The 25,165-nt window shown below is 29.8% G+C and overlaps 2 protein-coding genes across 2 annotated transcripts in view; one reads left to right on the top strand and one right to left on the bottom strand.

Moving 5' to 3' along the window:
* Positions 1–25,165, bottom strand: part of Nadsyn (NAD synthetase) — an 87,265-nt gene that overhangs the window by 43,332 nt on the left and 18,768 nt on the right. The gene's annotated exons all lie outside the window — the stretch shown is intronic.
* The window catches only part of Nna1 (Nna1 carboxypeptidase), a 53,750-nt gene that overhangs the window by 10,040 nt on the left and 18,545 nt on the right, over positions 1–25,165 (top strand). The window contains exons 2-5 of the mRNA XM_070650721.1: positions 1,841–1,963; positions 16,866–16,895; positions 17,355–17,506; positions 21,048–21,200. Of these exons, the coding sequence (XP_070506822.1) occupies positions 1,841–1,963; positions 16,866–16,895; positions 17,355–17,506; positions 21,048–21,200 (458 nt within the window). The remainder of the gene's footprint in view (positions 1–1,840; positions 1,964–16,865; positions 16,896–17,354; positions 17,507–21,047; positions 21,201–25,165) is intronic.

A 25,165-nucleotide genomic window follows, 5' to 3' on the forward strand; every position in this document is an offset into this window, starting at 1 on the left:
AAGATGTTCACTTAAGTTGAGATGGAAGATTTATGGGATTTTTGAGAATGAGGAAAATATCTTAAAAAGTTTTAGAAAAATTTTTCTCCGATTTTATGGAATTTCAGCTCATTTTACAAAAGTTTCTAATGGGATTTTCTTGAATAAAATCTTAATAAAGATACAAAACTTTAGAAAATTAAACAAGAAAAATTTAAAGAATTTTTATTTAAAAAGTTTAAAGTGATGAAGCAGAAAATCATTTGTTTATTGAAGATTTTGGATATTCTAAGTAATTCGATGAAGATTCGAAGCGGATGTTTGGAAAAGAAATAGAATAATGTTTGAAATAATTTTCTAAGTGAAAAAGAATGTAACAAAATTAAAATATTTTTCCCACGTTTAAATGTTGGTTGATCAAGCTTGTGTGCAACATTTTAGCATAATTAGAGCGTTGGCTTATAAAATATGCGCAATTAAATTCTATTAAAAAACTAAAATTTGCTAATTACGACTCATATTGTGTAAATGAGGTGTCAAACTGCATACTTTTGTAGATGATAGTCTTTTATGCAGCACTCTACGATTGATATCTCAGGAATGCCCTAGAACAAGGTTCAGCTATATTTTTAAAATATTCCCGAATAGCATAAGTCTGTTGATGATCATAATTATTAGTTCCTATTGATCCACTGTGAATCAGGGCTATTCTAACGAAATTGCCTAAAACGAATATCCAATATGTTATATTTTTTGTTTCGACTCCGATTGAACGTCAAGTGAGTCGTTTGATCGATAAAAAGTCCTGCTCGAGATCAGCGAGACTCTGATTTGTGGCCGGATTTGATTTAAAACTAGAGTTACGTCGACCTGATACATGATTTTGGATTGATAGAAGCCAACTTCATTTCTGGAGTTATAATGTCCCCAAATGTGCCCTTGGAATGTTCTATGGCAATTTCCAATCTTAAGCCACCAATTTTATGAGCATACATATTAAAAAGTATCCAAAAGTATTCATGCTCTACAATTTTCCAAAAGTGATCAAAAAACAAAATTTCCACAATCATAAACCCCTGACATCCAACAAATAATGTTCCGAAAATTCTCAGCAACAACAAAAAAATAGCCGAACGCTCTAGAAGCAAACAAAAAATTGTTTATATTTCCCTCTTTTTCTCCCATCATCAAATTCTCTCAGGTTACGAAAGAATCAAAAAAATAATAATATTTTTTTGCACACTTTACACATGCGCAACTGCAACCGTTCCGAACAATTTCTCTCGTCTCTCTCAAATTTCATCGTTGAGCGGGAAAACTTTTACAATTTTTCATCAAAAAAAAAAAGTAAGGCAAACACACAATTTAGTCTGCGTTACGGGCAACTTGAGATCAGTTCACAAGCAGAACACGGGAGCAACAGAATATAATAAAAGATATTTAAAAAAATCACAAATAAATAAACAAGTGAAAGGTGACGAAAAAAAAAAAAATATATATTTTTTATATACTTCTGTGTTGATCATTAACAAGCTGTAGGAATATATTTGTGATATACAAAAAAAAATTGTTGCTCATCTGCCCGCGCGCACACCGCGAATAAATCTCAAATAATTCGTGTTACTTTTTGTGGATTTATAGCAACTTTATTTAAATAAAAGAAAGCAATTAATTATCAATTCTGTTTGGATACGTCTATTTTGCATGTCTTAACGACTATAAAAATATTGAGAAGTTCATTCATCACATGTTAAATAATTAGTGCCGCTCATATTTAAATTCTGCTGCTGTTTAAATATTTTTATTAAAGCAGAACCAAAAAATATAAAAAAAGCTCATGTGGAATTAAAGTTAAGCACATAAAGGAAGAAAAAGAGAAAGTTTCGTGTGTGCCTTATAACTTGTTGTCATTATCACTCGATTTTCTTTTTCTCTGACTGGCTTGTTGAAGACAGAATAAGAAAGGCAAAAAGGCGCTTGGTGAGTAAGCATTCAGTTCAATTTTTTATCTAAATATTGACCCTTCGACTGGTTAGGAATTCATTATGGATATTTGGATTTTTGATATTTCGAGCGCATTTTTTTTATGGGATTTGGAAGTTGATGTGAATTTTTGATAAACAGCTGTTGCGGGGGATTTCTTTTTGTTGTTGTTGTGTGAAATGAAAATTGCAAGTGAACCGTTGAAATAAAAATAATTTTTATATCAGATGTACTTGAAATAAATTACATCATAATCCTTTGGTTACGAGAGTGATTAAAAGATTTATTAGACATTGGATTGTGTCGAGCTATTTTTAATCAGATACTTAGGTTTTGTGTCATTTAAGATTGTGTTTCTTAGGAAATGGAATGTGTTGTTTGAGAATTTGAGAGTTCGGCTTCTGAATGGTCTATATCAGCAGTGGGGAATCTGTGTGTCGTGGCAAATTAGTACTTTCGGAAATGCAGTGAATTCAATGCTGTATGTGATTTTTATCGAGAATTACCTTTCAAAAAATGATTAAATATATAATATTGATGGAATAACATCAATTATACATATCATGACTATTTTTACAGGTTCATTTAAAGACTCGTTGATTGTAGTTCTTCAATCATTCTCGACTTAACAGATTTTTATATAACTACTTGCATGCCTAGTTCTAAGGACACCTAAATATCGTCTAGATGACGTTAGAAATTTGGTCAATAAGTACCCATTTACTCGGTACCAGAGTCCGTGAAGACTAGAATTTTATGTGCAGCCGAATCGATTCCATCGATTCGATACAGCAGATTCATCCTTTCCATACCAAATCCAAGTACTGTTAGTATTTTCAATTAGAAACTCTTTTATGCTTCTTAAATTCTGAAATATATGTTTTATCCAAAATCAATTCAGTTAAGAATCTCTAAAACAGCAAGACACCCAATCAGCTATCCCACAAAACTCTTCACTCTCATATTATGCTGCACAACACTGACTCAGCAATTCATTCAGCTAAATAAAGTACAATTTCTTTCCATTTTTCTACAACAATAATGTCTCAAAAAGGAGGTTCTCTTTTCTTATTACTAAATTGTACATTAAGTAAAAGTCTCTTATCTCCTTCCATCATGATATTACAACTTTTCTTTTCTCTCCTTCTCTTCTTTCCGTATTCTTAGCTATAATTTTTCAATTTCTTCTTTTCTCGTCATCTTATTGATGGCTTTGACTTGAGGATGAATGTGAACTGATGTGCGTACTTTTTAGAGACCATCCACGGCTCTTTTGTTTGTTTTTGATTGATGAAGACATGGAAAAATTTAATTGATGAGAGTGGAAAAATTTTCCTCGAATTCAAATTGGATTAAAGCTAATGAGATCATTAGAGACAAATAAATTGATGGATATTTAATATGAGTTGGCAGTTTTATCGTCCTTATGGCGCTTGAAGCTCCTCATTTTATCGGAAAATTCAACAGATTTTCATCCAAAATGATGAATTTATTGTTTTTAAATTAGAAAAGTTTTGGCCTGTGGCAAATTACAAGAAAACTTTTCATCATGCCCAACTGTTAGAAAAATTAAATTTGATCAAAATTATGCTATAAAGCAACGTGAAGCGCAACAGGATTCTCAAAAATTTTCTTCTTTTTAGTTTTTTCATGATTTTGCTTCACATGCCAATAAAAGTCTTTCGTCTATTTTGAGTCTTATCCAGCATAGAAATGTCAAGTTATGTGAAATTGTGTTTGATATTTGGTTGTGGAATTTTTTGATTGTGACTTTAATATTGTGGATTTGATATTGGAGACTTTTGTGATTTTTTTGTGATTTTAATATGACTTTTGATTTTGGGTATTTTTGCTTAAAAATTCAGATTACTACTTTAAAAGCTGATGCTTTTAACAGAGAACATCGACTCGAATTTCATATGAAATCGAGCCAAATTCAATCTATTCCCCTATTCAAGTCTCGAGCGATTGAATTGCCTGAAATTCAACATTTCAATCAAATTCCTCAACTTCTTCCAAATCACAAAATTGCCCCGATTTCTCCTTTCCTTAAGAAAATTAAATCCTCCATTCCACATATGATTGCCTTTTTATGTTGACAACCATAAACGTTTCTATGTGAGCTAAAAAACTCTTTATGCTATGAAACTTTTTTCCCCCATTTTTTGTATCCACCCGAAGCAAATTTTTTCTTTACATTCTTCATTTTTCATTAAATTATTCCTCGCAGAATGACAATGAAGTTAAAGAAAAGACTCGTGAGACATCGCGAATTTGCAATTCATAAATATTCACGATTCTTACGGAGGCGCACATTTTTTGTTCTGGTGTTATTTATCATTGGGATATGACACTATATGATGTAAATTTAATATAATTTCATTTTTCGGAGAGAGGCAGTTTGTTGAAAGATTTTTAAGTGATTTTTTAGATTTGATTTATGGTTATTGAGTCAAAATTGAGGTTAAATGCATGAACTGTCTTTAAATCGTCAATAGTTACCAGAATTTATATTATTTCGAGTATCCAATCCTCAATTCTCTTCATTCATTGATGATGTTAATATATTGAGGACAACAAACTTATTTTTTATACTGTATAATCCCACCCCAACCTCATTTTCTTTAACTTTACAAGAGTGAATAAATTTCGTGATGTTGACATAATTACAGTTTGTGTGCACACAAGTGTGAATGGCAAAAAGGATGTATACAATTTTTTTTTTCTCGTCATTCTACGAAAATAGATGAAATTGAGGAAAATTATCTCAGAGTGGCAAAACAATAAACGACAGTACCAATTAAGTTACAGTAATCCCCATAGGCTGGCGTAAAAAAAAGAAGGTCAAAATGACCTTTGAACAAAAGGAAGAAAAAAATTTGGTGTGAGGACAAAAAAGGCTTCATTTTGATAAATTGGTTTGTGTGCTTGCCAAGAATAAAATAAGTAACAGCTCCGAATGAACAAAAAAAGATTCTTTTTCCCAGTGAAATGGAAATAAAATAGAAAAATAAAAATCACCCTTTTTTCGGCCTAATTACAAAGCCAGTAGCTTAGCTACAAATCCTTTCCTATGGTGGCATTAGGAATTATGGATGTTGAAGTTATTAAAATATAAAAAATAATTTTTATATCCTTCATCTCTATGTTGATCCCCTTCTGTGTTGCTAAAGAGACTTTTTTATGCTCTATCTCTGTGCATGTATATGTATGTTGATTGTGATGCTAAATAATCCACAAAAAAGCAGAAATGGTTATGGTAAAACTGGAGATTATGAATGGAAAGGAATTGTCAAACGGAATTGTGAGGCAGGAAATTAAGGAATTTGGGGTGTGCATTTGTGAAGTTTAGGATTAAAATAGTCAGAATAAATTAAAATGATTTTTAAGAGTCATGGATATGGGATGAAGCCCTCAAAGCAACCTAAAAGTTAACATTCTGATTATAAGACATCAAGCTCGAGAGCTGGTGACAATGAGCTAATGCTTGCCGTTAGCTTTAATGCTGATCAACTTTGTACTGACCGTAGCTTATGGGTAGAACAATCTTATGGCGAGATATTCATTGAATATGGACGCAACAAGCTTCCTATAAACCCACATCACCCCAAAAGCTCAAACTGAACAACACTAAACCTCAAACCCCCAAACAAACCAGCTAAAAATTTATAGAGTCACATAGAAAATGAAAGCTTTTGAGCTTTTATATTCATTAATCTCGTTCCTTAAAAAAAGGAAAGTAATCACACACGTTATACAAGCACTAAGAATAATTTTCATCCCAAATTCTCTCGTAATGGTACTTGAGGACAAAGAATTATAATAATATACAATAAGTCGTGTACCTTTAGTGATATTCACACAGTAAAAGCTCTTATTTGTTTCCTTTCATGCTGGAAAGAAAGAAAATACATGAAACGTGGATAAAACTTCCTTTACAAGGATGAATAAAAATGAAATTGTCCACAATAAAATCAGGGAGAGGATATACACAAAATAAGAATGGAATAAATCATTTCTAAAGCAATAAAATTTTTAAGAGCATCTCGTTTGTCATAAAAAGAAATCTCAATCGTTACTTTTCCTCCTTATTTCCTTCTTCTTGTTCAATTTTCCTTCTTTTTGGTCATTTTTTATTTTTCTTCTTCGATTATTTGCAAATCGGAAAATGAAGAGACGATTTGATATGAAATAACATTTGTAATGAGCTTTTTTACCAATCGATAAAATTCTATGGCATTGTCTTATTTCATCAATTTAATTTTATTGATGGAAATAAGTAGATGAGAAGAATAAGTAAGGTTAAGTTGATAACGGATCGAGTAGAATGAAGGTTAGACAGCTTTTAAGTAATTAGGTTGAAGGCTAGTTTGTTGATTTTCTTGGATGTTTGCAAGAATGTGTTCAGATTTTGTGAAAAGACCATTGTCATTGACTAGTTCCTAAGTATTGCAGTACACTCGGAAACTAATTAGTCTGTTTCAGTGAATTTTAAGCTTTTTAGTCCATTCAGCACTTAACCACTTATTAGCTATTTAAATCATTGTGATCCAGAACTGCGCTAGGCTAGGACTATTCGTGGCTAATATTTGTTGAGCGAGTGAGGGTCCCAGACCTCTGCAGTCAGTTTCTCAGTACAAATTCACAGCCTACAGTCGTAAATCGTAATTTGAGTAGCACTGTCCATTAAACTCTTATTTTGTGAGTAAAATTGAGAAATTCAAAGTTTTTTAATAGTTAAGGAATTAATATGAACAGGAATTGGACGTCAAAATTTCTGGTCACGTCCCTGACTATGCCTAAGACCTTCAAAACTCGATATTAGAAAATTGCCAAGCTACAAAGCTTCAGCATTGGATCTCATCAAATAAAACTTAAATAAGACGAAGAACAAAGACGTGAAAAAAAGTAATTTAGAACAAAAAAGACAAAAACTGAATCAATCACCTTGAGTGGCCTCACTTGAATCTTAAAATATTTAACCTTTCACAATATTTGAGCGCTTCAATAATTTTATTTTCTTCTCATTCTCTTTTTTTGTTATTGACATTCTATGAATTTATAATAAAAGAATAAAAAAATGAAAGAACCTTATTGTGCATATTACGACCTTTTTACACTTTATTCATTTTTTACGCACCATAAACAGCATCATCCTTTGTCAATTTTCTTCATCTTGATATGCCTAGTAATGATATCGCACAAAAAAAAATAATAATAATAATTTTTGGCCATAGATTTTTATGGAATTTTACATCTTCAAGTGTGACTTGCTATAAAATGTTACAAAAAAATGAAATTCTTTTTGCCCATTGTAATGGAAATTTCCTTTTTATCGGTTTTTGAGGTCATGTCTGAGTTGACTTGAGCTTTTAACCACAGTGACTCCACATCATCTTGCTTTTATTGCACATTGAGGTGATAATAAAGAAGCTGCGACACATTTTTATAAAGAAAATCCATAAATTTGATGAGAATGACTGCAGAGCCATGAGCAATTTTCATATTCAAATGAGGACATTTAATTACCACATCATCAAGGTCTAAATTATAATTTCTACATAATTATTATCACACCATTAAATAAGTTTTTTTCATTTTCATTAGTACATTAAATTTAAATCTAGCATAATTTTGTATAGGAAAAGTTTTATGCTAATTTTCCATTGTGATGTTTGCATGTACAAGTATTGTGTCTTAACTGCTTGTATAAATTAAGACAAATTTTGCGATTTTCTCGCATTATTTGGTATCATGATGATGTTTAAGGGTTCAGAGATGGGATCACTTGATGTGGGTTTAGATGGAAATGACTATAGGAACTGTTTTTTAAAGATGCTCAACATTTGATGTGATTTAGCAAGAAATTTTGATGAATTTGAGAATATTTGGCTTTAAAATGGTAAAATTAAGAGTCATTCTACGAGTGAAGCTCTCAAAATGCTGCTCAGGTTCCAATTAAACTCAAGCATACCTTAAATACTTCAATACCCTCATTCAATCCACTCCCACGTAAATCCACAAAAAGCAACAATCGAAGCTTCATTATATTTCATCCAAAAATCCACTAAATCGTCCAACCCTTCTTTCAAATTCAATGAATACATAAGATTCTGTCGAAAAGGTCTTTCATCCTCTATATAAATATTCATAAATACCAAATTCTAATTCGCTCAGAAATGTTCCATACCAAAATGTTGCTTCAAGGCATTATTGACCGTCATCTATGCGTTATTATTTCTCCATTATTGTGAAAAGGGACATTGACTATATTTTTATGTAAATTTAAAGCTTCAATCCATTATTATGTGTATTCCTTTGTGAATAAATTGAAAATTCTGCTCTAATGGCCACATGACCTGGCTTTCGTCCTCACTTCTCGACATTTTTTTTAACAATGGAAATTTTTCAGAAGATTATTTTTCCATCTACAAGATAGAAAGTAGATAGAGATGCATAAAAAAGTTATATGAATAGCAAAATATCCAATATAAAATTGAAAATGTTTAAAGATTCACAAAGAATTAATCTTCGGGGAAATTTGGTAAGCATAGGAAGGTTAAATGAGGTTCCAATTTCTTTTTAAAAAAAATCTCCTTTTCCACTTGGAATTTAGTTCTCCTTTTCATATGTAAATTAGATCCACAAGTTTCAATGGTGATGATTCTTATTTTATTGAATGTACGATGAATATGGAAATAAGCACTATCATCTTCGTCTATATGTGGATAAAGAAAGGATCTTTTGATAGCCTTGCTAGAAGAAAAATTGCAATTTTTCGATGAAATTTTAATTCAATTTTATGAAAGAAGAATTTTTTTATGGGTCGGTATTGAACTTTTAAGTGGATTTTTTAGTCATGTAGGATAGTCAAGGGCTTAATATATGAGAATTGGCTATTTTTTGGTCATAGTTTATGAAAAATTGAAGGATTTTATTAAGATTGAGAATTAAATTTGCTAAAAATTACAAATTTGTACAATTTAAGGTCAGAAATACCGAAGACCTCCAATTCTTGCGTTTTAGATTCACAACACTGCAATTTTCGGCAGTATCTTATAGTTCGTCTAAGATTGAAGGTCTGTATGTTTGTCTTACGACCAGCGGTTTGGATAAACCCCAGAAAATAAGCTTTAATATCCCCTGACTAGCAAATAGTTAAATCTCTGACGGAAATCATGGCAAATATTAGAATTTAAAGTCCACTTTGGTTTTATATGGCAAAATCGACACTTGCCAACTTTGGCAACATCTAAATACCAAAGCGAATTAGTCTCAAATCAATATTATTATGCAATTTTACCTAACAACTCCAAAAGAACTTTCAAACCAACTAATTGAAAATGAAGAACTTTTGTATTAAAAATGCTAACAAAAGACCTGTCAAACACAACAATTTTCTAGTAAAGTGTTTCTGACAGTTTATCATGAAAACTTTCACAACTAAAATATTTTTATAATTGAAAAAATTTATAACATTTCAGTTAAAAACTTTCTAAAACTATCAAACTTATATAATTTTCATCTTAAATGATGTTATAATTTTATAGTATTTTAATAAAGTTCTCTCATGAATAATGCATTGAAAATTATCAGCTATAAATTTATGCAGCATATAAAAATTTAAACTAAAAAATTTACTGAGCCATAAAAAAATTCAAAATGTTTACTGAAAATAAATTTTAAAATCCTCAAAGCTTTTCTTTTCTTTCCGACCCAGCAAATTCACGTCTAGCGTGATTTTCTTCTCCTATTTTTTAATATTTTCACATAAATTATTCAGTAGAAAAAAATATATATATACATACGTCTAATAATAAGTAATGATGATAATAATTCAACCCATTCTATCATTCACATGAAAATATAAAGCAAATATTACAGCAATATTTTATACTCAAGCTACTTTAGAAATAACACTAGACTAAAAAAAAATCATGAATAATGAAAAAAATTATTTCAATTTTTCTAAAGTGATTCCATAAGAAATTATAATAATGAAAAGGATGTGGGGGTGCAAAAGTGTAAAATTACTGGGCGTGATAAATTAGAAGTTGTTTTCATCATGTCTAGTTAAGGAAATGACAATTAACGTATGCTCATTAGCAACCAGGTAAACGGTCCTGCGATCATTGATAAATTGTAAATAGCGCAATTTTGCTGTTTAATAATTTCGGTATTTGGCATTTTTGAGTTAGACGAATGGTTAAATTAACACATAAAGGAAAAATTTCCGTATTATATTTCATTTTCTCTTATGAAATTCTCATTGAGATTCGAACTCTAACTTTTCAATCAAATGCTTGCAATCATCTCATTCACTACAATATTAATTTAGCTTTTTATCATTATTAAGCTATAAATCTCTTTCTATAATATTTAAAAAGCAACAAAACGCCTTCTCGAAAAACCTCATTTAAAATCCATTTTCCACTTACATTTCTCCTCCAACTTTTTTTCATGAAGAATAAAATTGTTGCTTGTTATTTTCCATATTCAGTACAATGTATATGTTGCATTATAAAATACGAGTAGCAGAAATACGAAGCAATTAACAGCAAACATAAGAGCGGAATGGGAGATAGAAAAAGTCACAACAATTTAGCATTTTTTTTGAAAATGAGCTTCTACTTGTGAATGCCACAATTACTCCATTCTTCATTCATGAACAGTATTTCCATTTATTTTGAGATATGGTACATTAAATGTGAATACAAAAAGCCAAGTGTAGATGAGAAAAATGTATTTACGGTAATATCTTTGAAAAGGTTATTTTTTTGGACGAGAATAAAAAGGAAGAAAAAAGTTGAAGCGCTTCCAAATTTTCATTTAATTTTTCCTTTTAATATTTATTTATATAAATATAAAATCTACTGCATTTGACTTGAAAGCTGATTTTTCATGCACGAGGGTCAGTCTTCTGTAAATTATCTCATTAAAATTTTCTACCTCAATGAATGAATATATGCATTAACATCAAGGTCCTGGCTCCACATTTAAATACATGTAGGTATATAAAAAAATATTATAGGTGGAACGTTTACTCATCATATTCTATATTTGAGACATGAAAATAACGAAAAGAAGATGAGAAAAAAGAAACTTATGACTTTTCCTCTTACTGAAATCTTTATGAAATGTCCATCTATAAATCTCCTCTCAATGGCTCAATAAACGACAGAGAATGAAAGAAGAGAAGAAAATTATTATTTTCGATGCTTTTGCATCCTAAAATCAAAGACGATGACCCGATCTAAATAAAACAGTAATGGACGTTTTACGTTTTGGATTCATTATATTAATCAGGAGCTTTATGATCGTGGATATAAATTTGATATCCTACTGTGATTTGGTTTAGTGAATTTTGAAATTGTGAATTTCATGATTTGGACTAAAAAAGCTCAATTTATTTAATTTATCAAATGAAAATTTGATTGGATGTCTTGAAAGTATGTATGGAATTTTTGTTAACTTTCGACAAGGATTTGCTAAGTTGAAACTTAAATATTGAAAATTTACATCAAATGATAGAGTTCAAGTCTCAAAATAATATAATAATTGTTTATTGACTTTTACTAAATATTTTTTGTCTATTTTCTTTAGTTTGATTTTTTTTATTTTAACAATTTTTGATATTTTAAAACCACATTTTTTGATAATTTTCCCCATTCCCCAACTCTGAGTACATCGACCCCATTTTCATCGAATAAAATCTTCCAATAATATTATTATTACCACAAATATCTAATAATAATCTTAATGTCACGACTTTTTCCGTCTCCTATTACTCGGTCACCTTTATTTAGCTATAAATCTCGTCTCCCTTTTCATAACTCGTAAACATCCGTAAAATATCACAAACAAGGAAGGTAAGACGGAAAAACTATAGCAATAAAAAAAATTGCGTTTCTTCCTTTTTACCCATTTAATAAACAGTAAAAACAGGCAGAAATAAAGTCGTAAATGCTCTGCAAATAATTCTTCCATGACTTTCACTCGTTGGTAATGTTATAATTCGTTCATTCCGCTTATAATTCTTCTGGCTTTTGCCAGAATAAGTTGAGGTTGAAAAGGCGAAAAAGAAATATTTATTCAGACTGTTGCTTATTATGTGGAAATATTTCATGAAAGTTATCATTAGTGAAATTCTAATTTTTGAGGAAGTTTATGAGACAGAACCATACAAGTTGAAGAGAACAATATAAAAAAAATTCTCATTAAATGTGACCTCATAAATTCATAAAAAATCGGGGTTAAGGTAGCACTGAAAATTTGACATAAATGGAAATAATTACGATTCATAAAATATCATGAGCTTGATACCTTCTCTAATTAAAGGTGATGTCGAGAATGTAAAGAGAAAGTAGAGCAATTTCGGAAGGAGAGAAACTTGTGGTAAAATCTTATTTGTAATAGGATTTGCACACAAATGATCCAATAAATTGGGTCCATTACAGATTCTAATTAATGAAATTATTTGGTAAGATGTTGGGAAATTGGATGAGAAAATTGATATTTTGAGAGCTGTTATTGTATGTTTTATAAACATTTGTTATAAATTAATGAAATTTTTGTATAATTTACTACAATAGTGTGTAGTAGTTATAGCCAAATTTAAACTGGAATTTAAAATGGGAAACTATTAGGTTTCATAAATAATAACCTAAAATTGAGGGTTCGAATCTTAATATTTAAAAATGAAATTATTGCAAATGAAGACTATAACAGCTTTTTTATTTTTTGCTCAAAATGTGTGTTAAAAGGAATATTTTCGCTCTTTTTGCCTACCAAACAAAATATTAACAATATATTTCACTTTTATTTTTAAGAATAAGCTTCCTGAAATTATTGAATTCCCTTTTAATACCAAAACTCTTATAATTTCAAAAAATTCCCTTTCATTTTTCATAAATATGCAAAAGATAATTTGACAAAAAAAAGAATCAAATCACATGTTCAATATCATACACAGACGTCCTCAATTATCAAGTTTATATTCCAAACGAAAATCATCGATTGCAATTTTCTATTTTCGAAGTGTGTGAAGGAAAAGAAATTTTATTTATATTTTTTATTAGACTTTCAATAAAATTCCAATTTTAAAATTCAATGACTAAGCAAATATGAAAAAAAAGTCTTTGAATTCCAGCAATTTTCTTGTATAATAATTCACAATTTGTTATGTTGAAAAAAAACGTCGACAGCAAAAGGAAATTTCCTTTTTTTTTGTGCTATGGTAAACTTTAACTAACACAACTGCGTTGGCAAAATATTTTTCTCACAATCAAAAAATGAGTAGGTAGAATGATAGAGCTATTCCGACCGCCTTAATGTGCCAATTCACTCAAATCCTCCCCCATCCATATTGTATTGTATGTTGAAAGCATTTTTGAATATCAATTTCAATGATATGCACATCGATTTTTCTTTTTTTGGTGGAATATGTGTGCCTTAACCTGCCATTTCTTTCATTCAATTTTGTGTTCATTATGAAATAACATAAATATTCTCCTCTTATTTTTCTTGTTCCTTTTTCTGATTGAATGTAAAGTTTACTTTGAGTTTTATTTCATGCAAAAATACCGCGAAGCTTAAAATTACATCAATTTATGTTGAGAATTCAATTTACGGCTTACTGTAAGTGATATTTTTGGGGGGAATTTTTAGGGTAAATTGTTGACTTCAATTTGGTTTGTCGTGTAGGTCTGGTTGATAGGGGTGAATCTTATCAAAAGTTGAGTATGGTTACTATCAGTTGTTTGACACAAATAATGCAATTTCTATGGATATAACAAATTTTTGTTAAGCAGACATCTAAATATTTTGATTTTCCATTGATTTGTTTCCTTAAAATCCACCTGATAAATGCGTTCTAATCACCAACATCACGTGACTTTTCTTCGTTATTTCCGCTTGTTCCTTTCTGTTCCCTGGTGAAATATTCTTCATTCCTTTCCATTTCTTTCCACTTTTCTTTCATTTTCTTCCTTCTCTCTTGATAATATTGTGGAGCGATGAATCGATCCAATAACCATAAATTATCTACATCCTCTCCATCCAAAAAAAGAATATTTTTTTCGCAACTTTTATTTTTTGCTTCTTGCTTTTTTACTTTTTTTTTCTTCTTGTTCTTGTTGCTTATTTGTTTTAACAACAACAACAACAATCGACATCATTTGAAAGGAAAAACATGTTACTCGTTGTGTATTTCTTGCTTTTGTTCGATTTATCTTCATGTCTTGTGTGTGCCTATACACTCGAAAAAGATAGAGTAAAAAAAAATAAGAAATCCTAAATATATTCGTAAAGTGTGCTTAATGCAATCCTTGAATGTTTGAGAATGTGGATAGAATATATTTTGAAAAAGCGATTTTTAGCGCATTTTTTTGGGAGGTAATGAGGTCGGATTGATGATTTTTGGGTGTGTTTTGTATAATGATGTACAATTTGAGGTCAGCGTATTCCCACAAGTGTATTTAGAGATCATTTCATGAAGAAATATCAATTTGAGATATCGAGCATTGTTTTAGAATCAATATCAACTGTATTGACCTTAGATACACGGATAAACCCAAACAGTAGACTCCATTACCCCTAAAAATTGCTCACAAAAGCAAAAAAAAAAGGAAGGCAAGCATAAATTTCTGGTATTAGAAGATTGTTATCGATGGTTTTCTACTGTATATACACTTATTGCCCATATCCTAACATATCTTCATATCGATGCTGCTTTTTCCGACACTTTTCATTCTTTTCCTCCTTATTTACACTTCAACGCACATTCCACGGAACGTAAATGATAGTAATCTTTACTTCCACTTTATTCTTATTTTTTCCTTTCCTTCCTCTTATCATCTTTTTTTTTGTTCTCTTCCTGCTTCTTTATTTTTTTCATCTTTTTTTACTATCACTTGTAACAAAATTTGTTTCATAAAGGTTGAAGAAGGTTATAATCCCCAAAAAAAAACCTTAGATATCGAGTGAAAGTTTCCATATCACGATATACATAAAATATTGAATAGAATTTTTATAAAACATATGCCCAAAAGGATTTGAGGGAAATGTAATACTGTTTTGGTTTTTGATAAAAAAAAAAAAAAAAAATTGGTCGGAGATTATTTATTAAAAAAGTTTATGGAGATTTTTAGGATGATGTAGAAACATAAATTGTAAGAAAAATTGCGAAATTTCAGAGTAAATAGGAAACATGTATCAAAGAAAAATCCTTAAATGTAGCTTTAATATGAAGTTCGAATCTCAAGAAATTTAAACTAAAATTTTATTCCATGGTTCATACATAGAAATCTACTTTTTTGTCCTAAATTGTAATCATTTTGAAAACAAACCAATCGTCTAAAATGAAAAAAATTTTTTTTTTTGAAACCAAAAGACAATCCCTTAACATTTAAGATCAACAAAAGCAACCCATTAATACCAATTAAAATATGTAAATAAAATTTTACTCACTTCAATATCGAATCGTCAAACTACAATATCAATAGTCTTTATGATTTAATAAAAATATAACCAATAAAGAAGTTTACTTTCATAAAAGAGACGATAAAGAATAAGAAAGAAAAACAATCGAAAAGTTTTCATATCCAAAAAAAAAAAAAGAACTTTTCATATCTTCTTATTTTTGCCTTCTTTCATTTAGTTCTCATCGCTTCATCGCCACAACAGTAGCGTTGGAACGAGAACAAAAAAAAATAAACTTTTTCATTAAATTAGCGAATGAAAGCTTGTGCTGTTGTTCAGGGGCAAGTTGAAGGAAAGTTAGTGCTATCGGGTTTCTATTGTATTTGTCTGAGAAAAAAATAAAATGCATGAATATTCCAATTTCGTGCCGGTTATTAATCTGTTTTCATGTTAAAGTTTATAATAAGGCATAAAGTACAAGAAAAAGCTTTTGTAGTTTTAAAGTTTTGTAATCGAATGTGTTTTTGTGGGAGTGAGTAAAAGTTTTAGGCGAAAGAGTTTGTTGGAATTTGTTGCTAATTTAGATGTTTAAGATAGCAATTCTGCAAAATTGTTAGAAAGTATGATTAATGCCTTATTGGCTTGACAATAATAGCAAGTAGGAAATTTGCTATAGAAGAACTAAGATCGATTCTTAATGAAAATCAAATTGAAATTATTAGCTTATTTTATTGAAGGCCTTTTTTTTTAATAAATTGCAAGGAATTTAATTTTTTTTGAACTGATCTCCAATTTACATAATTTAACATCAAAGCACAAAATATTCAAATTAAGCACAGAGAAGAGTTAAAATGAAAGAATTTATCGAACATCAGCCACCTCCATCCACAAGCGTTTAGTGGAAACTTTTTTATCACGCTCTTAGATCCACAGCAAATCCCACGATACCATAAAGTTAAAGAAGTAAAAAATCAAATAAATTAGTAGCAATAGCGCGAGTAATATAAAAGGAATGAAGGGAATTTTTCTTTTTTCTGCATTTTCACATAACTCATGAAACTACCGCATTAAAGGAATTTTTATTGAACCAACAAAACTTTTGTTCAGTTCTATCGTTTGTTTTTTTATTCGCGGAGGATAACAAAAGAAGGAAACACACAAAGAATGTAAGAAAAAGAAGAAAATTCCGCGCGTCGTTTAAAAAAAACTTTTATTTTGCCTGATTTTCTATTTACGATAGAATACGCATTGTGCCATGTATTTCATGCCATAATGTTCTATACACTATCAATACTGTCTATAATTGCTTAAGCTGTATGAAATTGAGGTTTCTAGCTAAATGATTGCTCCATAAAGTTCACGTTACTTTCTATCGTAGCTTTTTATTTCTATTATGAATATATATATATATACAAAAGTTGATTGAACTTTCTCCCTACCATAACTAATTTTTTGTTCTATTTTTTTACTTCTATTCTTTTCAGCAGGATACCTCGGCAGTTTTTTATCAAACAGTAAGTTTCATTATCTAAACATTTATATATAGCGTGGAAGCGTTATTGTGTATAAAATTGAATTGAGCTTTTTATGCGTGATTTTTTTGTGTGATAAAATGCTTTTATGAAGTTTTGTTTATTGTTAAACATAATATATTAAGGAATAGTTGATTTTTCACTTTTTGTCTGAGATTTAGTAAGCAAAATTTTAATACTCAAAGAAATATTATCAATATAGAAGGTTCGAATCTTATAAATAAGCTCAAATTTATGTAAAAAATTCAAATGCAGTTGTTTTTTTACTGTTTTTTTTTAATTTTAAATGAATTTTCCTAAATTTGACATTTTTTGCCTATTTTTTCTTTACTAAAAGCACAAATATCGCAAAAAAAAGAAAACAAAAATATTGAAAACAAGAAAAAAATCACAAATTTTAAAACAAAAATAAACATTTTCTCTTATTTTTCCCATTTACAGCATTAAAAACAAATCAACTCGAAGTAAATACAGACGTTAGAACTTTAAGGCCAATAGCAAGGCTCAAAGAGCCAAGAGATCTATTCGCATTGCCTAAGGAACGTGACAATGAGTGTACACAACAATTGCCACGATGGCCAAATGAATGTCAGGTGAGAAAAATAAAAATTACAACAAATAAAAGGCATAATCTTCACACAGATGGTCAATATTTACACTTAATTTATTGAAACATCCCCGAAACAGAATGTGGGTGTGCCTATATGCATACACAATTATTTTTATTACCGCTGGTCATTGTCATGCGGGATAAGAGAAGAATAATTAGTATTTGGTTTCAAACTTTTATAGCATTTTTGGTGTATTTATTGTCCGTCTATTGCCCACACACTGAGGCTGTTCAAAAATAAAAGATAAAAAATCAAAAAACGTTTCGAGTGAAAAAAATAGCCAGAAAATTTATAGCACGCGAGTCTGAGTGTCTTTCGTTTCATTTGATATTTGTTTTTATGGGTGACAAAAATAGAAAAACTTTTCTAATCTTCAGTTTTAGCTGGATTTTGTAGAAAGTGAGGGTTTTTTGGGTATGCGGATTGACTGTTGGTGCAGAGAATGCAGAAATGGTTGAAATTGAATCTACGACGTAGGTTCGAGTCCTTAGGATTCATTAATTAGTTAATTAATTGAGAATGGCAACCACTTGCTATTGATTACTATGCTAAACTAGTAAATTGCCAAGAAAACGTGAATCTAGTTCCTATTTTAACAATCACTGCCCATTCCTTGCCATTTTTCATTATTAACAGACCGTAGAAAAACAATATATCATTCTAATCGCTTCATTTCCATCACTTTTATTCATTCAAAGTGTCGAATGGCTCTTCATAACCAGAAAAAGATGAAATAAATTGACACCCAAAAGAGAGAATCTCGAAGATATACAATCTATCTATATCTATATAGTCTTACTCATCGTCACATTGACAGCATTCATAAACGAATATGTCAATAAATTTCACATCTTTCAATGTAGATGCCATAAATTTCACCACTGGTTGTAGAATAAAGAAAAAGCATACATTTTATCATCACTCGACGCAATAACACCAGAGAAAGAAGATTGTTGAGATTTATGACATCATATAACAGTAGTGTTCACTTATCTACTATTTTTCGTGATATGAAAATTCCTTTCTGATAGGCGAAACATAAGATGGCAAGTGGAATTTACCGAGAAAAGAGGAAAATTTTTTTCTTATTTGTGCTCTGCCAACGAGTGCAAAAATTTTCTTATTCCTTGATCACATTCAGCTGGTGAGAATGAGTTTAAGAGCACATGTGTAGCACACGTTAAAATGTGCTTAAAATTTAAAGTTTTTTTTTCTCTTCTTTGTCGCTTCCCTTTTTTGTAATAGCTTGTAAAATCATCCTTTAAGATATATGTGATGTTAACATACTTTCCTATATGCATGACATAACATACACTTATGCATGAATTTTTAATGCTTTTGATAATGTTCACTAAAAAAAATGTTCAAATGTGGACGTATGAATATGGAAAAATGGGAAAATTGATGGAAGTAGGAAGGAAGAAATGAGGAAAATTTTTATTTTATTTCGACCTTTTTGGAAGTGCTAGGATGTCATAGGAATTACTTTAAAAGTTCAAATTCGATTTCAAATTTCGATAAAAAGTTTGAATCAAATCTATGTAAAATAATAATGAATCTGGAATAGAGTTGGCACGTAACTTGTCTTATTGAAGGGATAGTCAAGTCATATAGCTAAGAATAAATTTTTAATAAGACGTAATTATTTTTAATAGCAGCGCTAAACGACTCGTGATGAAACCCCATTTTTTCTCTCTTTAATTGAATATTTCATAAGTCTCAAAATAGATATTGAGGATAACATACAAAAAGAAAGTCGATACATGTGCTTTGAAACATCAACTTGGTCTATTTACTTTAATCAAAATCACCCATCATCCTTTACAGCTTTACTCATCATTTAAAGTCACTCTAGCAACTTCATCTAGTTTGTTTGCTACAAAAAAAATTTAAAATTCCACTGTCAACATTCATCAGAAAGAGCTCTGTCTTCTTCTATCTTTATCTTGTTCAGTACTTTTTTTTGTGCTACACAGTAAACTTCATTTCCAATTCAAGTTAAAATCAAACAACTTTTTCCTCTTTTTTTACTCGTCTTTTCGATGTTCATTTTTTTACAATTCAAGTAACATAAAGAGTATGAACGGACGGATCTGAATTCTACTCAAGAGAATTAAATTTGATAAGGAATAGAATTTAAGATGAAGTGGATGTGGGATGAATAGCTGAGTGACGCATTTCTTGCCTTGAGGATAAAGTTAAAATTAAATTTAAAAAAAAAGGGACAAAAAGTTTTGATTAATTTTTATCCAGAAGGATGAAAAATCTGGAAGATGCCGGCAGCAACTCTGCATGAAAAAAAGTGCTAAAAATCAAGAAAAACTTTTATTAAGTTTCGACAAAACTTTCCTTTTTGGTAGATCATTGTCTTATTTTTTTCTCATCTCATTCCCATAGTCAGTCGTTCACCATCATCATCATAATCATCATCATAATAAAGTTGTGCCTTATTATTTTCAAACGTACATGCATTAAAGCAACTGACATGAAATTCTCCCCGAAGTATTGATTTTAATTTTTTTTTCTGAATCCTCTTTCTTACACTTCATGTTCCTTAAGACATTAAGCTTGATAACAACAACATGTGTCATAAAAATTTATTCCTTTTTTTGCACAAAATAAAGAAAAATATATAAAAAGAAGGAACAAAAAGTTTTTTGCTGCTTCTTCTTGTGAACGAGAAACTTTTCAAATGGAGTAAAAATTACTTTTTTTTCTGTACTGTCTGTTTTTGTCAGTATTCACTTGATGTCGTTTGACAGGAGAATGGAGAGAAAAAAAATTGAAACAAACAATAATTTTTTACGCTTCAATGTTTGACATATGCTGTATCATGCAGTCACTCGTATTTCATCGTAATTGAAGTTTATGATAGAACATAGTTGATTAAAATATTTTACAACTCAGGGGATGGATATTTGGTGTAATAGTTAAGTGGTATTAAGTGGAAAGTAGTGTTTTGGGTTTTTTATGGATATTTTGTGATTGTGTCGCTTACTTGAATGTTACTCAAGCAGCTGTGACATGAATAAATCGCTGTATTAACGATAAGACTCGAAGTTGCCATGACGGCATTTAATAATCGTCAATTGCGACCGAAATGTACAAAAATATAAATAAATCAACGATTATACGCCCAAAAAGTCATTAATTTTCCAAATTTCTCCAACTCATCACAAACTCCCAAAAAAATTTCCATCCAAAATTCCTCCAAATAATCAAATTTAAATCCTCAGGTTCCATACATTTTCATTCTCATATAACTTCATTTACTACAGCTGCCAATATTTGTCACCCAAAATTTAATAACAGAAAAGCTATACGAGCAGTAACGTGATAATAAATGAAAAATATCCCACTAGACAGTCTCAGTTATAACAGCATCATATTTCATCTGAACTTTCCTTCTTTTTGTTGATAATATTTAGCTTGTGTTGTTTATACAGGCACCCACAATGAAGATTTATTTTATTATGGTCCAAATTTTCTTTAATCTAAATATCCTTTTATTTTATTCCAATAGCTACTCGATGAGCGCGTGTATCACATAGAATATGCACCGGAGCAGCCAGAACCATATTATAAAGCATCCGGCAAGGAGCTTCAGCCACGACCTGTTGGCGAAGAGCATGGCCTTATTGTCTATAATTACATGCCAATTAGTGCCGTACATTACGTGAGTTATTCTTAATTAACTTATATTATGTCCATATCCTATCGCTAACAATAATAACAAAGAAAATAATCTTGTGTAATAACGTTTTTGTGAAGTTCATTGTCAAGGACGTCAATAAAGCAAAATTTCGTGTGTACGCTACGATTGAAAGATTTTTGACGTCTGCTAATTTTCGTGTGTACCGAACGAAAAAAAAAAATGTTTTTCTTCTTGCCGAAAAATCATTAAAAACACATTTAAATTAATCTTGCTGCTTTAAAGCCTCACCTTTCGAATGAATGTCACCTGTTACAGTCAACTTAATTGTTAATCTCTTACTCATCAATAATACATTCACTCGGTAAAAATAATAATAGTTGTTAAATAATCTCAAAAAATATTCAATTTCATTTGTCATCACGTTTTGCTAACATGAGACTTTCTTCTGCTATAATAAAAGCAAGACTCTCTTTCATTTTATATATTTTTGACATTTTGCCAATACAAACAAAACTTTTTAAACGATAGCAAAGAAAAACATGAAATGTTTTAAATAGAATAAATTTATCAAATTTTTATTGCACTTGAAAGATTTTTATTGAACTTTTTGACAAATTTGTCACAAATTGGAGTCGGAAAAAAGGTGTGAATTGATCTTTCTATCAACAAGTCAGTGAACTCAGTTGACTTTTACTTATTCTTAGCAACCTTTCATTAATCCACAAAGCGCTTTAAGCTACTCATAAAATATTCAAAGCATGGACACTTGTCTTGAAACCAAAAAAAAAAATAATTGCACAGCTTTCCGTAAACTTTTTCTTCATTTCTTAGCTTTCTGATTTATGTTCAATAAATTATTTATGAATAAAAAAACGTGTATTTCGCACTTCCAAAGGAAGCGATTCTAGTCGCCCTCATGGAGCTATAAATTTTAACGTCTTTTTAGTAAGAAGGGATCAGCAATAAATGTTAAAATTAGACTATGATGATGATAAATTGCGTTGTTAAAAATGAAGGATGATTTTCATCTAGAAATGTTCACGGATGATGGATTTATGTGCGCAGTTAGAAAAACAATAGAAATTTGGAAGGTAAAGAAGTTTTAAACAAAACAATTAAGTATTAATGAGAATTTGAAGAGATTTGAAGATTTCGAAATATTGTTTTTCCATTTTCATTTTGTATTATTCACTGATTATTTAAATATTATTGTTTTAATTAGTATTTTGGATTTAGAATGTTAAAAAAGTCATTGAAATAAAGTCCACCAAAATTTAGCAGTCAAAAATGAATATTGAAGCATTTTACATACACGAAGAGGTTCAAATTCTTAAAAACTTTGAATAAAAGTTTCTTTTAATAACTCTGAAACCTTTTTTTTTTTAATTTAAATATGCTCCAAATTTCTTCTTTTTTGCAACTCTTATAATCATCCAAACACAACTGTTCAAATTTCCACAAATTAATGTGTAATAAAAGTGCCATAAAAACGTGTTAAAAATTATTTGAAATAATTTATGCCTTTTTAATTTCAAGTAAAACAAACCAAAAACACAATTCATCCTTAAATATTCAAATAAACATTTAAAAATGATTCATTCATTCATTAACATAAATTAGTGACTAATTTAGATAAATTAATAGATAAAATACATCGTATCATCGTAAATGTTTATTGTATTGCCTTCTTTTCTCCGTGTTAATAGCTGAAAATTTGTCAGAAGAAGAAAAGGAAGTGCTCAAGAATATCGCACCTTCTCATTTCCATAAAGCTGAACAAACGCATTAATTTGTATGCTAAGACTATCTTAAATAATAATAAAGAATGGTTTATGACAAAGTTTTTTGTATTTTCTCACGGCACGAATAAGCTAGTTGGTGTAATTAAGGATAAGAATTAGTTTGAAAGCAGTTGTTTGGATACTTTTTATAGTGGTAAATTATAGTGGATATTGTTTAACATACTCCAATTGTTCTTTAACTTAAAGATTACTTCTCTTTGAAGTTTAGATATTCAAGCTTTAAATAGAACTATTCCAAGAATTACCCATCACCCCATCAAGCACATTGCCTCAATCTTCATGAAATTTAACCCTAATAGTCAATTTCAACTGACTCAAAAATTAACGACTCATAAGAATCTCAACTAATTCCTATAATTTCTACAATCATCTCAATTTTCCATCACCCAACCCTCATTCCGCTATCATCTCTTTCGATTTCATTATTGCACGTTTCTTGTTCCTTGAATCATCAACACCATCGTTATAATCATCATCATTACGACTTTTATGCTTAAGTTAAAACATCATTAAAGTCACTTTTAATGGCATAGGCATTAAAAATATTCATTTTTTCGAGTTATTAAGAAAATGTTTATGTATAAGAATTAAAAATACAGAAAAACATTTTCCTCGTTCAGAGTTTAAACTCAAGAAAGTGTAAAAAAGTTTTTTATGATTTGAAGAATTCACCTCGTCATTCAGCCAAACTTGAAAGAAGTTTTTTTTATTCAAAATTAATCTCTTAAATTGCTGTACTTAATCATAAGCAAAAGAAGCTCGAATATCGAAAAAAAAGGTTGTGAGGAAAAATTTATTCATGATTTTTATTAGACGGAAAACATGTGGATGATGAGGATGATTGTAGGCATGACAGCAGTGAAGAGCATGATATAATAAATGATACAACAAGTGCGTGTTACAACAAATTTTTTTAAAAAAATGTTTAACGATAAATTCATGATTTTTATGACGCGGTTTTTGAAAATTGAATATTTTAAAGGGTGGGAGGAAGTCAATTTTTGGGTGACTGTATGGAAAAATGATTTAGTTGCTAAGCAGCATGGAGTTATTATCCATCTTTATTGGTGGGGTTGAATTAACGACGGAAGTTGCTAAGAGGAACAATTTTTGACATAAATTTTTTAATATTTGCTGTAAGTCCTTGAAAAATCCTCAAAAAACAAACAAATACTTAAATTCAACCAATTTAACCCAAAAATACGCTCCATTTATTCATTTCCAATGATTTTTTATGCTTCATATCTCTTCTATACTAAGCATACGAACGTGTCATTGAGGCAAATTTCAATCGTTAAACTTTCTCTTTTGGATAAATCCCGAAAAATTAAGATTATGATATTCCACCCACATTTTTTCTTCATTCTTTACCTACATGTGTTACTTTTAACTTTCAAATGTTGATGACAGGCTTTGTGTTTGCATATTATGCTTAATATAATATTTTTATACAAAAGAGCTCGTATGTAGATTAAATAAAGGTTTATTTAGGAAGGAAGGCAGACACAGAAAAGAGAAATTTCCTCATGCTAAAATGTTATCACAAATTACCATTAAAAATTGCTTTGTATGTTGCCTCTGCTTTTAATGCTCGTTGTTTCTAGAATTTTATTTTTTTCGTGTTAAAGTAATGTGAATAAAAAAAATAAATCGTAATTCATTATTCGCGCTCGCTTAATGGATATAGGAAGAAAACATTCAGTTGTTGCTGGTTGGCTTTTGTTTCCATAAAGTGAAACATTTTTTATCCAGACATATTTTTTGCATAATCATCGTTATCGCCCAATTGCTAATAAAACGCTAATGGTGTTGGGAAAGTTGGGGTAGATGTTTTAGAGTTATAATGATGTTGAATGATTTGAAATCGCTGTCAAAGCATAAGTGCCATTAGGAGCGTGGTGACTTAATTAGGGAGGCCGTTCAAACATTGCGTAACGTTCTTAGGTAGGGAGGGACGGATGTTGGGTGGGCTTTGAGATTTTAATTGCTTTGGTAAATTTCTAGCTTTAAAATTAGATTAATCCAGAGATTAATGACTCGATAATTCCTAAATTTCAAACTTTTAAGCCTAAACTTGACTAGAAACCCACTTAGTCTAGTCATCCAAATTTGATTCAAAATCCCAACATTATCACCACTTCAAAATCTCTATAAATCCTGACAAAATCACCATAAAGACTGAGA

The sequence above is a fragment of the Chironomus tepperi genome, unplaced genomic scaffold, assembly GCF_022539635.2.
Source record: "Chironomus tepperi strain 1889 unplaced genomic scaffold, CSIRO-AGI_Ctep_v1 contig_445, whole genome shotgun sequence".
NCBI lineage: Eukaryota > Metazoa > Arthropoda > Insecta > Diptera > Chironomidae > Chironomus > Chironomus tepperi.